This window comes from Agelaius tricolor, unplaced genomic scaffold (genome assembly GCF_023055355.1).
Source record: "Agelaius tricolor isolate 1412-34295 unplaced genomic scaffold, bAgeTri1.0.p SCAF_19, whole genome shotgun sequence".
In the NCBI taxonomy this organism is placed as follows: Eukaryota; Metazoa; Chordata; class Aves; order Passeriformes; family Icteridae; genus Agelaius; species Agelaius tricolor.
Genome location: NW_027269279.1, coordinates 14,774,294 through 14,792,534, shown reverse-complemented (window position 1 = coordinate 14,792,534; position 18,241 = coordinate 14,774,294). Strand labels below are relative to the sequence as shown.

Sequence of the window (18,241 nt, the reverse complement as noted above, 5' to 3'; positions counted from 1 at the left end):
TCTATGTCCCCAAATGCCACATCCACACGACTTTTAAATTCCTCCAGGGATGGTGACTCCACCACTGCCCTGGGCAGCTGTGTCAGGGCCTGACCATCCCTTCCCATGAAGGAATATTCCCAATATCCAACCTGATCCTCCCCTGGCACAGCCTGAGGCTGTTTCCTCTTGTCCTGTCACTGGAAGCCACCATTTAAAAGCTGTGTGGATGTGGCACCTGGGGACATGGGGCAGTGGTGGCCTTGGCAGTGCTGGGGGAAATGGTTGGTCTCAATGATCTCAGAGGGCTTTCCCAACATAAATAATTCCATGGGGTGGCTGAGACCTCTTCCCATGCCTTGTTGAGCTTCAGAGCTCTCAGGTGTGCCAGAGTCACCTGGGCTCTCCCAGGAACCCTCAGGAACAGCAGTCCTGGGATAAAGCTCCTGAAATAGATTCTAAAAACTGCTTCCAGAAGGAAGGATGGCAGTGGAAAGGCACCTTGAGTGGAGGGCTGTGGGTACAGCAGTGACACATGGGTCACACAGAGCCAGTTTTATCAGCTTCATATAGGAGTGACCTAGAAAAAGAGCCTTTCAGGAGTATTTAAGTCATCTACCAACACACTGTGCACACTGCTGCAAGCCACAGAGCCTCCAGCCCTGAGGGATTCCAACAGGATGGATTTTGTGAGCTCACAGACCTGCACTGATCAGTGTGGGAATAAGGCTTGGAACCTGCCTGAGTGGCACAGAACAAAACAGACCCCAAAAAGGAGCAAAATGAAGTTCTGGTTGGCTTAAGTGAGAACAAATTATATAAATCCAGCTTAAGTGAGAACAAATTATATAAATCCAGCTCCCTTACTGGGAATGCTGCTGGAAAACAACAGACACACAGCCAGGGATTGAGGATTGCAGGAATTCAGGAGGATCCTGCACAGGGGAAGCCACTATCCAGTATTTCCAGAGGCAGCTCAGGGTCTCGTGCTCCAGCAGCCATGTGGAGTGATCCCTGTGGGATAAAGCCAGCACCAATCTCACCCACCCCCCTTTTCCTTCCCCAGAGTGGCCCAGGAGTACATTTATAACCTGATGCTCCCAGAAAAGAGCAGCTTTCTGCCCCATGCTTTCCTGTAGCTCAGCTTCCCCCAGAGATGGGCCAACGGAGCAGCAGCACTTGCTGCAAACCATCATTTCCCAAAAATGCCCCAGGGCAGGGAGCAAAGGCAGCCCAGGCTCCCAGGGAGGCAGTGGCACAATGAAGGTTGCTTACACAAGCCTGGCTAAAGCTCTTCAGCAGCCCCTCATGTCCTGAGCATCACTTATTGTATTTGTGGGGTGCCCCGTGGCAGGAAGGAATGATGAATCTGACTGCATGTTCTCAGAAGGCTAATTTATTATTTCATTATACTATATTGTATTAAAGAATGCTATACTAAACTATACTAAAGAATACAGAAAGGATACTTACAGAAGGCTAAAAAGATAATAATGAAAACTCCTGACTCTTTCCAGAGTCCTGACACAGCTTGGCCCTGACTGGCCAAAGAGTGAAAACAACTCACAGCAGAAACCAATAAAACAACCACCTGTGGTAAACAATCTCCAAACACATTCCACATGAGCAAAACACAGGAGAAGCAAATGAGATAAGAATTTGTTTTCCTTTTTATCTGAGGCTTCTCAGCTTCCCAGGAGAAAAATCCTGGGCAAAGAAATTTTACAGAAAATGTGAATGTGACAATCACTCTCACTGACCAGGGCTCATCACACATTCCCTTTGATCCCCCTCCCCATGGCAGAGGCCCTGCACCTCCTCCACACACAGCATGGAAAGGAATTCCCTTCATGCCATGGAGGCCCTTTGGAGGCACAAATCCAGCTGCCCTCCCTTCATCCCAGAGGCCTGGTGAGGATCTGCCCCAGAGACAGAGCAGGAGGCCACCCCTGGCACCTGGAATCTGTGCTGAGTTTAACACCTGGAATCTGTGCTGAGTTGAGTTTAACACCTGGAATTTGTGCTGAGTTGTTTTAACACCTGGAATCTGTGCTGAGTTGAGTTTAACACCTGGAATCTGTGCTGAGTTGTTTTAACACCTGGAATCTGTGCTGAGTTGAGTTTAACACCTGGAATTTGTGCTGAGTTTAACATCTAGAATTGGGCGTTGAGTTTAACACCTGGAATTTGTGCTGAGTTGAGTTTAACACTTGAAATTTGTGCTGAGTTTAACATCTAGAATTGGGTGTTGAGTTTAACACCTGGAATTTGTGCTGAGTTGAGTTTAAGACCTGGAATTTGTGCTGAGTTGAGTTTAACCCCTGGAATCTGCGCTGAGTTTAAAACACGGAGTCTCATTTTTAATTCCCAGCAATCTGAGTGGCCTTTTCAGAGTGTCCAGTCACCAAATCCAGCTCAGATTCCTGCAGGCTTGTGCAGGAACCAAGGCTCACTGCCGGAGGTGTGGAAAATGAGGTGCTGGCTGGGGCCAGCAGTGGCTTAGAGCCACTTTGATGGAGAGACTGAGCCTCCAAAATAGCACTTGCTGCTGGTGAGGAGACCTCCTGATGTCCTCCAGCTCCTTCACTTCTTCTACTTCCAAATCTCCACACTTCAGCAAACTAAGCTGGATTTTTAGACAGAGATCACAGAATCCTGAAGGCTGGAAAAGCTCCAAGATCATCGAGCCCAGCCATTTACCCAGCACTGCAAAACTCATCACTGCCCATGGCCCTGCTCTGGGAACACACTGAGGCAGGACCTGAGAAGGAGCTCATGGAAGCAGCAGAACATCCCAAGTCAGCTCCCAGGAGCACAGCAGTGCTGACACAACCTTGGGGACACCCAGGGCCACTCTCCTGTCCAGGGTTTGAGAACCCTGAAGCAGAAGCCCCTTGAGATGCTCCAAACCAAGGAGCTTGCAGAGGACAATCTTATCTTTAGATATCTTATCTTTACCTTTATATGTTTTCATTAATATATTTTCTATTTTAATATTAATATATTTTCTATTTTAATATTAATATATTTTATTTTTATACTTATATAATATAAAAATATACATATTTTCTATTTTATATATTCTTTTATATATTTTATATTTATATTTATATTTATCTTTATATAAGATTGTCCCACAAGCAAAATAAAATTAAAGAGAAGCCTGACTCAGGAGCTCAAATGGACCCAAGGTGGTGACACCCCAAATAAGACAGGCAGAAACCAGGCAGTTCCACAGGCTGGGACTGACTGGATGCCCCCATTCCATCCTGAAGGCTTCAGCCTTCCAGCCCACATGGAGAAATGAGGATAAGAATTAAACCCAGTTCAATCCCCCCCAGCTCAGAGCTCCCAGCTCCAGGCCCAGGAAATGCTCACAATGTTCTTACCTCCAAGCATGGCTGAATTTCATTTTCACAGCAATGCCTGAGTGGTTCAGGCACAGCTTCCAGACCCACGAGGATCAAAGGGAACACTTTCAACACCTACAGCACTTCCATCAACGTGCAGGCATTAGTATTTGTCAGTCAGGTCTCACTTGCCATTTCTGCCCTCCACTAGCCACACCAAAAACTGACCACAATTAATGGCAAGCCTCTCCAAAGCTGTCACTGAGCCCTGGGGAGTGGTTTGGATCAGAACCACCCAGGTGCCTCTGGAAAAAAAGTGATGGACAGGAGAGCTGTGAGCCTGGGCAGGCACTGCAGACACCCCCTGCTCCAGCCTAGGCTCCAGCCTCAACAACAGAGCTGCAAAATCACCAATGAAATTATTTATAAAGTTATTTAGAAAGCCTCTGATCTCAGACTTGCCCTCTGTGTCCTGATCAGAACCCAGCCTGGGTTTAGGGGAAATTAGGGACAGAAAATACCTAAGAGGAGAAGCACTAAACTACACCTGCAGGAAGAACTCTCCCCAAGGTGGTGCTCCACAGTTCTGAGCCATCTCTTGGAAACAATGACTGTGCTGCTCAAAAATGTCCTGTGTGCTACAGGGAGGGTTGAGCAGCCCCTGTGGCACTTTGAAGTCCCAGTCCTCCAAAATCCCCTAAAAGCTATGCAGAGTAGCAGGAGAATGCTCCTGAAGGTGCATGCTTGAATCCCCTTCCCTGTTTCTTCCCCTAACTCCAATATTGCCAGAAAATCCCATGGAAGCAGAGCCAAACCATGTGCCACCTGTCACTGAAGGACAGGGGAGATGCATTCTTTAAAGTGCTTTTGCTCCAACTGGCTTCTGTATAGGAAACATCACCCAAAATAAAACAAAATCATGGAGGGGGGTTCTGTAAAATTGGGTTTTGATCCTTTTCCCAGCCATTATCTGTGCCTGACCCCTCCCCTGCAGGGGAAGGAGCACAGGGAGGAATTGGACCTTTTCAATGCAGGGCTCCAGGAAGGCACCAAGGGGCTGAGAGGTGACAAACAGAATTGCTCAGGTTGGAGAAGACCTCCAAGATCATGGATTCCAAACATGGAAACAGGATCCAAACAAGCCAATGCCCACCCTTATCAGGGCTGGTTTTATTAGAAGCTGTGACATCATCTCTGCTGAGCTCTCTGCAATTATTAACTGCATTAATAAAAATTCCTCTTGCCTCGTTAGCAGAAGTCCCTCCTGTTCTAAAGAGGAATAAACTGCCCAGTGATTTACAGGAGCAGTTTGGACTGTAAGAGCTTGGAAAAGAGGATCATGAAGGTGAAGGCATTGAGGGACACAGGGACCAGGCCAGGAGGGGACACAGCCTGGGACAGGCAGAATGGGAGGGAGATGATGTGAGCTGTGCTCAGCCAGAACACCAGAGAATTGGGAAAATTGGTTTTTCCCAGTGTGTGGATGCCCACTGGAACCACCCCACCTGCTGCTTCCCAATCAGCCCTGGTTTCCAGGAAATCCACATCACACACGGCTTCTCCTGTCCAGGGAACAACTCTGGAGAAAAAAGGTTTTGCCACATCAGCCTGTCAAGGTGTCATAGGTGTGAAAAATGCATATTTTATGATTGGCTTTCCACAAACATTAAAATGAATATGTGTTATATTAAAAAGTTATGCTGTAATAACTTTCCTAAATAGTGTGTTAAATATAGTTTTAGGTAATAATATAATGTTAAAATAGAAACTTTGCTATGTAAGATATTTATTTTAAAGAGAAGACTAACACTGAAATAGCAGCTACAGGACACCTGAATCTTTCAGAGAAAGAGAATTTATTGCTCCCTTATCAGAAGAAATGAACTTCTTCCTGCCTGAAGATGCCGTTAAGATTCAGAAGAAGTTAACACTGCCCAGACAGAATCCTTTGTTCAAATGGAATTTATGCATCATGTATGAGGTGTATGAATATGCAACAGGCTGTTGCTTTTAAGGGTTAATCCTCTGTTAACCTGGGTCCTTTTTCAGGCTTATTTTGCCCAGAAAAGGTACCCGGACATCCATAACTCTTAGTTTTTATTGTCTCATATTGTCCTAAATCCTAATTGTCCAAATTTTTATTACTCTGATTATATAACTATTTTTATAACCATTTTATTACTAATAAACTTTTAAAATTTTAAAAACAATGACTGGCGTTTTTCACACCAGGGGTGCCAGGTCACCCAGTACACTCACCAGCCCCCAGGCTGTGACAGAGCCGGGCAGGGAGGAGCAGAAGTCCTGGTGAGTAATTATCCCTTTGTTAATAACTCTGGATTGACTGGATTCCTCAGGAGAAACAGCTGAGAGCTCTGCAGGGCTCCTTTCCTTCCCCCAAGCTGGGCCAGGGATCTGCTGAGCCCTGTCCAGGTGCTCCTGCTCAGGAGGAAGGACACATTCCCCACCTCCCCTGGCTGATCCAAGCACTGACAACCCCTCAGCGTGGCCTAACATCCAAACCTGAGACAGCAGAACAGGCAGGACAGAAACCACCCCTCACACCCACGTGGAGCCACCAGCCCAGCCCAGCCCAGCCCAGCCTCCTCCCACGCACTCCCCAAACCACAAGCAAGCCCAGTTCCCAAAAGCATTCCCAGCTCCAGATGTGGAGGAAAACAGCACAGCCCAGAAAGGGAATCCTGCAATGGAGAAACACAGGCAGGAGATGGAAGAGGAGAAATGTTATTGAACAGAAACTGCCTCTCTTTTCTCTTTAGTCATCATCTCCAGAGAAGAGTGTGCTAATGTTATAGATACATATTATAATACTGGCTTTTTGCAAATATTAAAATTGATTTTATATGTGTAATGTAAAAGTAACTTTGTTATAGAGATATAGTTTGTATTTCTGTTGTTAATTAAGCTTAGTGAAAGAGCTGATGGAAGTATGTTTGTGTTAAAATGCCTGTTTGGGTGGGATAACACCCAAGGAACACAGGATGAGGACACCTGTACAGATCTGCCAACCATCAGCACTCCCTGTCTGAAGACAGTGTGCACCAAGTCCCAAAAACTGGAGGTGACAAAAATGGATTAAAACCACAGCCAAGAAATACCCATGCTCTGAACAGGTGGATCCAAGGAGGAGATGTGCTAAACAGTTCTGGGACATGTAAACTAGTTTGGGGAAAAGTTTACTATGCATAAGGGTCTATGAATATGCAAAGAGTTGATGTAATTAAAAGGTATTTAAGGGGAATCTCTGAGGATAACATGGTGCTCTTGGCTGAGTGCCATAATTACCTTTGCTCTGTGGTCCTTGTTTCCTATTGTCCTTCATTAAACTTTTCACATTTTCACAGGAGAGTGAACATGTTTTTCACATTAACAACTACTCTAAAGCTCCAATAAAGCACTGCTCCCTATTTTCATCTTCCTGGGAAAACAGGCAGTCCCTGCAGTGGGTTTTATCCTCCTTTCCCAGAAAAATTTGCTTTCCTTTGGGCATCAGATTTGTCTTTATCAGGTTAGGTTATGGTCTGTGGGTCAAAAAGCCACCACAGGTTTCCTTCACTTCAGGATACATGGAAGTCTTTCTACTCTGGAATTAGCTTTGATTTCCAGGAGATCTGGCTACACAGCAATGCTTTTCCCTCCCAAGGAATGCTGAACCAACAGTGATTCTTTGGGGATTTGATCCCAGGTTTAATCCCAGCTTCGAACCAGAACTCCCTCGGAACTGAGGATGTATTTCAGACCTGTTACACTCCAGGACAGTGACCTGACACAGCCAGATTTCTCAGGCGTATGCTCCAAAGCAGGAATTCATGAAAGGAGAGTGATTCCTGAAGAAGGAATTCTCAGAGGGGCAGAGATTCTGTCTTAGGTTGGAAGATGTGGCTGGGGCTGTGTGTTCTGTTCCCATGTGTCAGAGCTGGGGCAGTTCTCTGCTGTCCATGGGCAGTTTTTTCTTTATCTCTCCCCCAGCCAATCCTCCCTGCAGGAGATCTCTGCTGTCCATGGCCACTGAGTGTCCCTGCAGGGCTGATCCAATTCCAGCATCCCATGGGGAGATGCTGCATTGCCCAGGGCAGGAGCCAAGCATTCCTACCTGGATCCAATGTGAGCTTTGGGACAGCCCAGCAGCCTTTGCCCAGTGCATTGCCAGAGGAGCAGCTTCTGCTGCCCTGCATGGCCAGAGGGAGCCCAGGCCCATCTCCAGCAGCCCTGGAGCTGCAGAGGAAAACTCCCCCCTTGTGCAGGATCCCTGCTCCAGCAGAGCCACAGCTGGCACTGCAGGAGGGCTGAGCCCCCATGGGATGGGGCTGTGCCACCACCCTGACACACAGGGGGACAGGGACTGCTCTGACTCTGGCAGTGTTGTTTTGTATTATTGCATCTTTATTTTATTTTTATTTTCTTCCCTAGTACAGAACTGCTATTTGTACTCCCATATCTTTGCCTAAGAGCCTCTTAAATTCAAAATTATAATAATTCAGAGGGAGGGGGTTTACATTTCCCACTTCAAGGAAGACTCCTGCCTTCCTTAGCAGACACCTGGCTTTTCAAACCAAGACATTCCCATGCCAATCTCCCATTCCTGGCCCCCAGAGCCTTCACAGCAATTTCCAGCAGCGTGTTTGAGCCATTCCTTGCTGCTCATCCCAGAACTGCCTACAGACACAGCTCTCCCAACACTTGTGCTCCTCTCCCAAAAGTAGGTCAATGCAGTATGTCATGTGCCAGGCTGCTCTGGGGAAGCACAGCTCCCTCTGAGGCATGGAGCACCCAGCAGCCTCTCGCCCCTGTCACCCTTCACCCAGCTGCCACACTGATGAATTCACTACAAACAAGTGTTTATGGAAATCAAAACAGAAATGCAAGTGAAAAAACTGCTCTGCTGAGCCAGAATTGTCCCCCCCATCAGCACCCAAGTCCTTGCCCTGGTACATTGTTATTACAGCAAATCCATTAATGGTTGGATTCCATCATTCTAAAGGACTTTTCCAACCTGAATGAGTCTATGTCTGTATTAGAGCAGAAAGAGGGACTTAAAAGAGCTCGAGAATGCTGTGATTGTGGTTCCACTCCCAGCTGCTCCATGGCTCCTCTCTCCCAGCAATTGCTCCAGGGAGAACAGAAAATGCCCCCTGCACATCCAAACCTCCCTGCTCACCCTGCCATGGGGAAGAGGCCTGGAGCCAGGATCTGCTGATCCTGGGGGCTGCACAGCTGGAGAGAAAGTTCTCCACACACTCAGGAGCATCTTGGAGCTCCTGGGAGCAGAAGAGGGACTTTTCTCCAGGGACACTGGAGGTGGAGGAAAGGAGCACCCAGCTCAATGCCCCTGCCCTGGGGCTGGACCTGTGTCCTGCTCTTCCCTGGATCAGCCTCCAGCTGGGCTGGGTTCACACCTGCTTGGTTCTCCTGCTGTTTGCATCTCCACAGAGCATCAGCCCTTCACAGAGGGGTCTCTGTGCCCTGGTCACAACCAACCCTCCTGCCAGGAGAGGGATGGAGACAGACCCCAGGTCCTTGTGACCACAGAGCCCCCCCAAAGCAGCCCAGCTCCATCCCTCACGCTCCTAATTCCCCATTCCCTGAGAGCACACAGCTACAGACTCAGCAGAACCCCAGAATCACTGAGTCTGGAAAGACCTCTGAGATCATCAGGTCCAATCTGTGCCCAGTGCCCTGAGTGCCACCTTGTCACCAGCCCAGGGCACTGAGTGTCACATCCAGGCTTCCCCTGGACACCTCCAGGGATGGGGACTACAACCCCAACCTGGGCAGCCCCTGCCAAGGCGTGGCCACCATTTCCATGAGGAAATTCCTGCTGATGTCCAACCTGACCCTCCCCTGGCACAGCTTGAGGCCATTCCCCCTCATCCTGTCGGTGTTCCCTGGGAGCAGAGCCTGACCCCCACCCATGTCCACCCTCCTGTCAGGAGTTGTGCAGAGCCACAAGGCCCCCCTGAGCCTCCTTTTCCCCGGGTTAAAGAACCCCTGTGAAGCCCTCACACATTTTTATGAGCAGGCCCAGTGGTTTCCAATATAACCCTCTAAGCACCACTATTTCAAAGGAAAAAAACCCAAATTAATTTTGAGAAAGCCTTGGCTGCTGCTGTCCCTGGCAGAAGGGGGCACAGACAAGCACATGGACCCCAAACCTGACAAGCACAATCCTGGTGCTACAATCCTCCTCCTGCACCACAGAGATGAGCAGAATCCCCAGCTCCCAAGAACAGCACAGGGATTATATTTTTTTCAAGTATCCATATAAATTTTAAAGAGCCATTTAAATCTCCACTCCTTTCAGGGCCAGAATTAACACTCATCTTCCTAAAGTCCTTATCCCCACCAGCAGTATGTATAGCACATCCATATGGATCTGCCAGAGCACAGCAAGATGCAAAGGCAAAAATAAAAAAGCAGAAGACATAATGAGAGCAATTTGGGTTTTATTCTCGCTCATGAATCAATCTTGATTTCCCATTCACAGCACCCCCCGTTCCCTGCACGCCAGCTGTACACAAAGAGGCATCTGTCCTACCTTCAGCCATCAAAGGAGCTGTGTCCCTGTGGATGATGCTTCAGCCAGGGTTAGGAGCAGCAGGAGCAGCAGGGAGGTCTCCACTGCAGCAGTGCTGCACGAATCCAGGGATCAGCAGATCCCAGGGGAACGTAGGAAGTGCTCAGAGCGGTGCCAGCTCCTCGCTGAGTTCAGTCAAACAGGCACACGGGCTCTGCTTCCATCTGCTGAGCCCTGGGCAAGGCTTTCCTCCTCAAAAGCAAAAGCTGCAATGTTCACCTGGGCCTGGCCACCCCCTGTTGCAAACCCACTGCACCTGCAGCAGCCAGGTGGGGCAGAGGGTGCTGAGGATGCCCACAGACAGAAATAACTGCAGGATTGGGAGAGGAAGGGAATGCAAGCTTTGGCTTCTGCAATTATCCCTGGGCAAGGGAAGCTTTCCTTTTGCGTAGCAAAACCCATCTGCAATGCAGATCCTACAGAGGGGGGAAAAACCTCCAAACCTCCACACAGAGCAAACAGGGGACACCTTCCTGGGTATCCCACAGCCTGGAATGCCCCCAGGAGCCAGCAGGATCCAGGTCACCAGGGCAGCCATCCTGTGCCACCACGTGCTGCCTGCAGTGGCTCTGAGTGGCTTCTGGGCACACTGGGCTCTGAGGTGACATCTGAGCACTGTCACATCCCGAGGCACAGCCAGAGCAGTGGGAGCAGGGAATGTGGCACACAGCCTGCACGTGGGACAGCTCTGTGGATCTGGTTTGGGAGCTGATGTGCAGCTCCCTCCTGGCTCTAAGCCTTTAAGGTACTGTGGGAAAAATGGTAAAGGTGAAAAGCTCAGAGGTTCTAATTAAAACAGGAGGATTTTCTTTCAGTTTCACCTGTGTGTTATTTGAAAAGTGTCTAAAAATTGGTGGATTGGGTTCTGTCTCTTCTTACCTTTACTATTTTTCCCACAAGGTACAACACTCACATCCTTTATTCAGAGAAGGGCTGCATGTGGCCTTTCCTCTCAGGAAATTCCCAGCTGACACTCAGCTGCCAGGAGCTCACCAACCTTTCTGGACAGGGCTGAAGAAACCCTGGAAATGCCCCCTGAGATCCCCCCAGGGATGTTCCAGGATCAGAGAGCAGAAGCCCCGGGAACACCCCCTGAGATCCTCCCTGGGATGAGGATTGGAGAGCAGAAACCCTGGGAACAGCCCACAGATCCTCCCAGGGATGCTCCCAGGATTAGAGAAACCCTGGAAATGCCTCCTGAGATCCTTCCAGGGATCCTCCCAAGGTTTGGGGAGCAGAAACCCTGGAAATGCCTCCTGAGATCCTCCCAGGGATGCTCCAGGATTAGAGAAACCCTGGAAATGCCCCCTGAGATCCTCCCAGGGATGCTCCTGGGATGGGGATTGGAGAGTTGCAGCCCCACAAAGGCTCTGCCAGCTCCAGTTAGGAACAGTGTGGTGCTCCCACCCAGGCTCCAGGCAGAGCCACAGCCTGACCCCCCAGCCCTGGATTTGCTCCTCAGCATCCTGCCCTGCCTGCTCCAGCTTCCCAGCTCCAGGCTTTTCCCTCCAGGCAGCCTTTGGCAGTGCCTCTGGGGAGCTGAAGGGGCTCCTCCTGCTCCTCTCACTCAGCCCCTGGAGTATCTTTCCCTTGGCACAGTGGATTTGTGATCCAGCTCCTCCAAGGCTGGCACTGCCAGGGGTCTTCCAGGTCTCCCTCCTTGCAAACAGGAACTCAGAGTTTCCAGGTTTGGGTGTTGGCTCTTGAGCTGGATTTTCCATCTCCCCAAACCCGACGGGCTTTTAGTTGAAGCATTTAAAAATTAACAATAATAAAAAAGGAGCTGGGATTATTTCCATCCTGGGGCCCTCCCTGAGCTCCTGGACACATCCATCCCTCTGTGGATGCCCTGTCTGTTCTCAGTGCATAGGGGCCCCTTTGTTCAGGGATCAGAAGCCAAGGCAGAAGGGCTGGGTGAGGCTGGCACCTCCAGGGATGCACCTTTCCCTGCCTGGCACAGAGGTCCCTGAACTGCCTCTGCCACCTCCAGCAGTGCCCCTGTGTGCACCTCCCACAGCCCTTTCCCTGCAGCTGCTCCCTGCAAGACAGATGTTCCAGATGTTTTAGCTCCTGGGATGTGTGTGCATGACACAACTTGCTCCTTACCCTTGTGAGCTGCAGTGTGAGCACAGAGATGTTCAGAGAGGCCCCTGCAGAAACACCAGGTATGTCTGAAGCTCTGAAGGTTTCAATACCTGGACAAGGGAAGGGCTCTGTGGGTGAGCACAGGCCTGGCTGTGTGCCTGGCCCAGCTCTGCCTGATCCTGTTTGCCACAAACCCCCCTCCAGCTGCTCCTGCACCCAGGGCCCAGAGGAGCAGAGCTGCTCCTTGCTCCAGGCACCCCAGTTTGTGATTCCAGCCCCCTGGAACCTCCCTGCCCCATCCCAGAGCTGCTCCTTGCTCCAGGCACCTCAGTTTGTGATTCCAGCCCCCTGGAACCTCCCTGCCCCATCCCAGAGCTGCTCCTTGCTCCAGGCACCTCAGTTTGTGATTCCAGCCCCCTGGAACCTCCCTGCCCCATCCCAGAGCTGCTCCTTGCTCCAGGCACCCCAGTTTGTGATTCCAGCCCCCTGGAACCTCCCTGCCCCATCCCAGAGCTGCTCCTTGCTCCAGGCACCCCAGTTTGTGATTCCAGCCCCCTGGAACCTCCCTGCCCCATCCCAGGGCAGCTGCTCCTTGCTCCAGGCACCCCAGTTTGTGATTCCAGCCCCCTGGAACCTCCCTGCCCCATCCCAGAGCTGCTCCTTGCTCCAGGCACCCCAGTTTGTGATTCCAGCCCCCTGGAACCTCCCTGCCCCATCCCAGAGCTGCTCCTTGCTCCAGGCACCTCAGTTTGTGATTCCAGCCCCCTTGGAACCTCACTGCCCTATCCCAGAGCTGCTCCTTGCTCCAGGCACCCCAGTTTGTGATTCCAGCCCCTTGGAATGTCACTGCCCCATCCCAGAGCTGCTCCTTGCTCCAGGCACCTCAGTTTGTGATTCCAGCCCCCTGGAACCTCCCTGCCCCATCCCAGAGCTGCTCCTTGCCCACAGCCAGGCTCCTTCCTGCCAGGCTGAGCTTTCCAAGGGGCTGGGATGTGACCCCTGGCTCCTGTTTAATCCTGAGGAGATCCTCCAGGAGCTGGAGCTCCTCACTGTGAGGATGCAGGGAGTCACTCTGGCTCCCTCTGTTTCTTTTCCCTTGGATCTCACTGATGGTTCTTGGAAATATTTTTTCCATTCAAGAAAAAGAGGGAAATGTGGGAAATGAATTTGTAGAGAATTCTCAAAGCCCGACAGAAGGTTCACATAGTATACATGTGTATACAAACCTTGAAATAAAAAATACTATCTTAGAAATGCCACAGAATAAGACAGACATTATAAGAGAGAAATAGAACTAGAAACAAGTTTCAAAAAATAACCTTACAAATAAAACTAGATACTTTAGAGAAACAGAACCATAAAAGATACATTGTAGTAAGACCCATGAAGTGTAATTTTAAATGATTAGCTGTAAGACATTTGCAGTATAGTGTACCAAAACCTGATACACCAAGAAATGCTTATAATGTATTATAATTAAGAAATAATTAGCTTCTGATTATAATAGCATAAATTATAACATCTGTATTGTCTCACACTTCACATAAGACTGAAAATAAAATAAAAAATTTTTAAAACACTTCTCAGTTACCCCATCTCTAAGTCAAAAAAAACCTTTAATCCAACAATGGTAGCCAGATGCACCAGGTCTTCCTCTGGCTGAGAACTCCCCAGGCCTCAAAACCCCCTTTTTTACACATCATACTCTCCTTCATTACTGCCTTCCCTCCATTATCAGTTTCTCAGGTTTTACAATGCAAGGCTGTAAAATTCCACTTCTCAGAGTTATTTATCCCCCCTGCCACGCTGCCAGTGCTGGATCCACACTGCCCCTGAGCTCTGCAGACTGCCCAGTCCCTCAGGCACCATCCACACATTGGAAAAGCAGGCAAGCCACTCCCTGAGGAGCAGGGAAGGACAAGGGCATCCTGTCAGACTAAGCCTTCTCCTGACCCAGGGATGGGGCATTTAAAAAATTTTAAAAATGCTGAGAGGCATTTAAAAAAAATTATTCCATCTAAATGTTTTTTAAATTTAATTTTTTTTTAATTTTAAATTAAAAAAAATTAAAAAATTAAAATGCTGAGAGGCATTTTAAAAACTTTTCTTCCATTTTTAGTCTCATGTGAAGGCTGAGACAACACAGATGTTATAATTCACACCATCACAATCAGAAGCCAACTATTTCCTAATTACAATACACTACAAGTGTTTCTTGGCCTATTCTTCAGCTTAGTCTTTTTTGTAAGGCTATCTAAATCCTTTCCCTGCAACCAAAAAAAAAGCAGAGTTACCTATGGAATCCTTGCAGGAAACAGCAGCTTCCAGCACAGAAGCACCTTGCAACCAACTTTTTCCTCTTTATCAGAAAGACTTGAAAAAATAACAGAGAATTTCTTGAGCTGACCCCAAACTGTGTCTGTTCCCCTTGAAGGGAACATAAATAATCAGCAGGGAAGGCCAAGGGGATCCAGCAGCCACGAGCAGGAACACAGAGACCATGGGGAGCTGAGCCTGTGCCAGCAGCAACTGTGTCCCCACAGCCCCAGACCTGAGAGCCACAGGCTCAGCACCTCCCAGAGCAGGGAAACCCTCTGGATTTACTGGTATTTGGGTGATTTACCCAAATTTACTGGTAAATTTACTGGTAAATTACTCTGGAAGCACTCCCTGGCCATCCACACAGCTGGTATAAAAAAACTCCTACATCCATGAAAGCCTACAAAAACCTACATCCATGAGAACCTACAAAAACTACACCCATGAGAACCTACAGAAATACACATCCATGAGAACCTACAAAAACCTACACCTATGAGAACCTACAAAAACTACACTCATGAGAACCTACAAAAAATCTACATCCATGAGAACCTACCAAAATCTATGTCCATGAAAACCTACAAAAATCTACGTCCATGAGAGCCTACAGAAATACACATCCATGAGAACCTACAAAAAACTACACCCAAGAGAACCTACAAAAACTACACTCATGAGAACTTACAAAAAATGACATCCATGAGAAGTACAAAAAATCTACATCCATGAGAACCTACAAGAAACTACATCCATGAGAACCTACAGAAATACACACCCATGAGAACCTACAAAATCAACACCCATGAGAACCTACAAAAAATTACATCCATGAGAACCTAAAAAACTACATCCATGAGAACCTACAAAATCAACACCCATGAGAACCTACAAAAAATGACACCCATGAGAATCTACAAAAATCTATGTCCATGAGAGCCTACAAAAACTATACTCATGAGAACTTACAAAAAATGACATCCATGAGAACCTACAAAAAACTGCACCCACGAGAACCTACAAAAAAAACAACATCCATAAGAACCTACAGAAATCCACATCCATGAGAACGTACAAAAACTACACCCATGAGAACCTACAAAATCTAGATCCATGAGAACCTACAAAAAATTACATCCGTGAGAGCCTACAAAAACAACATCCATAAGAACCTACAGAAATCCACATCCATGAGAACCTACAACATCTACATCCATGAGAACCTATAAGAAACTACATCCATGAGAAGTACAAAAAACTACATCCATGAGAACCTACAGAAAAACACACCCATGAGAATCTACAAAAAAATTACATCCATGAGAACCTACAAAATCTACGTCCATGAGAACCTACAAAAACAACATCCATGAGAACCTACAAAATCTACACCCATGAGAACCTACAAAAAATTACATCCATGAGAATGTACAAAAAAAAAGAACATCCATAAGAACCTACAGAAATCCACATCCATGAGAACCTACAAAAACCTACATCCATAAGAACCTACAACAATCTACACTCAAGAGAACCAGGCTTTCCCACCCAGCCTTCACTGTGGGAGGGCAGGAGGCAGCCAGGAGTGGCTAAAACCTCTCCTTAAAGCCTCAAATCCTCATCCCTGTGCTCTGCCCCCTCTCAGTCAGCATCACCTGGCCAGACAGACACAGAGCTGGCCCAGGGCAGTGCAGAGGTGGCCCTGGGGCTTTGTGTGAGGGCTTCAGTGGCTCCTGCTCCAGGCTGGAGGGCAGTGGGACATGCCCTGGCACAGGGACAGACAGACAGCTCAGCATCCTGCATGGAAAGGCCAAGGGGACCTGAAGCAATGCAGCTGACAGAGGAAATTTGGCTGGGTTTGTAACTGCACCTTCAGTTTGCCAGGCTCCAGGGAAATCCCAGCTCCCAGGCTCCAAGCAAATCCCAGGAAATCTCCTCCCAGAGAGGAGAGAGGCAGAGAAGAGTGCGACATCCTCAGAAATAAACCCTGCATTAACACAGACACCAAAAGGTCCAAGCTGACACCAGCTCTCTCTTCTCTAACTGACCCAAGAATTACAGAGCACCAAGATATCCAGCAGAGCATTCCCTGACTAAAAATAGGTCCAGCTAATTAACAAACCTTGTTAAAAGGCACACCCAGCAGCAGCATGACCTCTGCTTTGGTTACAAAGGGATGATCAATATTGACTGTCTAAAAAGCAGCAGCAAATCCTTCAGGTGGCTTCAATGTGAGCAGTGCTCAGCTGTGAGACTCAAAGAACCTCCTCTGCTCCCTGCCCTGGGCTTCTTTTATAACCATTTAATGCCATGTGCTGTTAGAGAGCTCAGCCCTTCCTAACCACTGTAATAAACACATATCAATCTCTTTCAAATTTAATAAATAGAGCCCCTAAAAGCTTTGCCTGGATCTGCTTTTCCCATTCAATTAATAGAACACAACACCAAAGTGATGAATTATTGAGGAGAAACACGAGCCTGGGCTTTCACAAATGCTCTACTCCAATGGCAATTTATTACAAATTAATAGTGTGCTGCAGCTCCTCCTGCTTCCTGGCAGCTGGGAATTGCTCAGGAAACTTGGGAGCTGCCATGAAACACTGCAGCCCTGAGCTCAAATCATCCTGGAGGGGTTTGGGTGGCAAGGGAGCTCAAAGCCCCAAGGGTTTGGACAGCACTGCCAGGGATGCCAGGGTGGGATTGTTGTGGGGTCTGTGCAGGGCAGGAGAGGGACTGGGTCCTCCCCTCAGTCCTTTCCAGTTCAGGATATTCTGTGCTTCCAGGGCTCTAAGTAAGAGGAGCCCAAAGTCTGGAGAGTCCCAATCCCACAATCACCTTTTCTGCAGCTGCATTTTTGCAGCATTTGGGCACCCCTTACTCCATTTTGGGTAACTTTTGAATCCCATTTCAACTCCAACACCTCCCACTGTCCCAGGCTGCTCCCAGCCCTGCCCAGCCTGGCCTTGGGCACTGCCAGGGATCCAGGGGCAGCCCCAGCTGCTCTGAGCACCCTGTGCCAGGGCCTCAGCACCCTTGCAGTAAATAAAGAAATAAATAAAGTGGGGGTGGAACTGGGGAGAAGGAAGAGGAATGGACAACTGACAGAAGAACAGGAGAAAACTGCTTTGAGGGGTTTTTACTCCTGGAACAGCACAGTTTGTATGGGAAGGGTGGTTCTTTGCCACCCTTGCAGCACACTCCATGGGCAGGGCTGGCAGCAGGGCTGGGATCCCAGATAAGCATCTCTGAGCAGAGCTGACCATTGTGCAAGGATGATAATTAACATTTGCACATTCAGAACTCCAGCTGCTCGCAAGGAGATTCCCAGATTTCTCACACCCTGTCCATAACAACGTGCCTGGCTCAAAATGACCCTCTGGCACTCTGAGAGAAATCCCAAACTGAAAAAAACAACTGAAAAAAACCCCTTTTCTGCAGCAAAGGGGTTCAAATGGCAACCACCCAAAAATACACTTCACATTTCACCAAACTGCTGCTCTGGAAGCACTTGCAGGAAGCCCTCAGGAGCCAGGTGGGGATTGGCATTGCCTGTTGGAAGATCATCCTGACTCCAGCCAGGGAGTTCAAAGCTCTGGTTTCATGTGCTGCTTGCTAAAAACCATCTGAGCATGTTGATCCCCCAAACACTCAGAGTGAAGGTTATAAATGTATTGGTAAATCCATCAGTAAATTGGTAAATGCATGGTGATTTCCATTCCAGTGGAAGATGCCCTGTCCATGGGTGGTATGAGCTGAGTGTTAAGGCCCTTCCAACCCAAGCCATTCCATGCTCAGTGCCAGTGTTTGGAAGATGTCACAGCCAGCAGCTCCCAGACACCTCCAGCAGCATGGCAGCCACTCCACCAGAGCAAGAATCCCCAAAAACACAGGTGAGAGACACCCAGCCAGGAGG

The 18,241-nt window shown here is 48.4% G+C and overlaps 1 protein-coding gene across 4 annotated transcripts in view; it reads right to left on the bottom strand.

The window, feature by feature from the left end:
• The window catches only part of RAB11FIP3 (RAB11 family interacting protein 3), an 87,222-nt gene that overhangs the window by 45,751 nt on the left and 23,230 nt on the right, over positions 1-18,241 (bottom strand). For 2 of the 4 annotated variants that reach the window (XM_071444510.1, XM_071444511.1), the window contains exon 1: positions 9,886-10,043. The exons of the other annotated variants lie outside the window; for them this stretch is intronic. In XM_071444510.1, coding sequence (XP_071300611.1) covers positions 9,886-9,895 — 10 coding nt within the window. In that variant the 5' untranslated portion in view covers positions 9,896-10,043. Of the gene's footprint in view, positions 1-9,885; positions 10,044-18,241 lie in introns of those variants that run through there. 4 annotated transcript variants of the gene reach the window in all.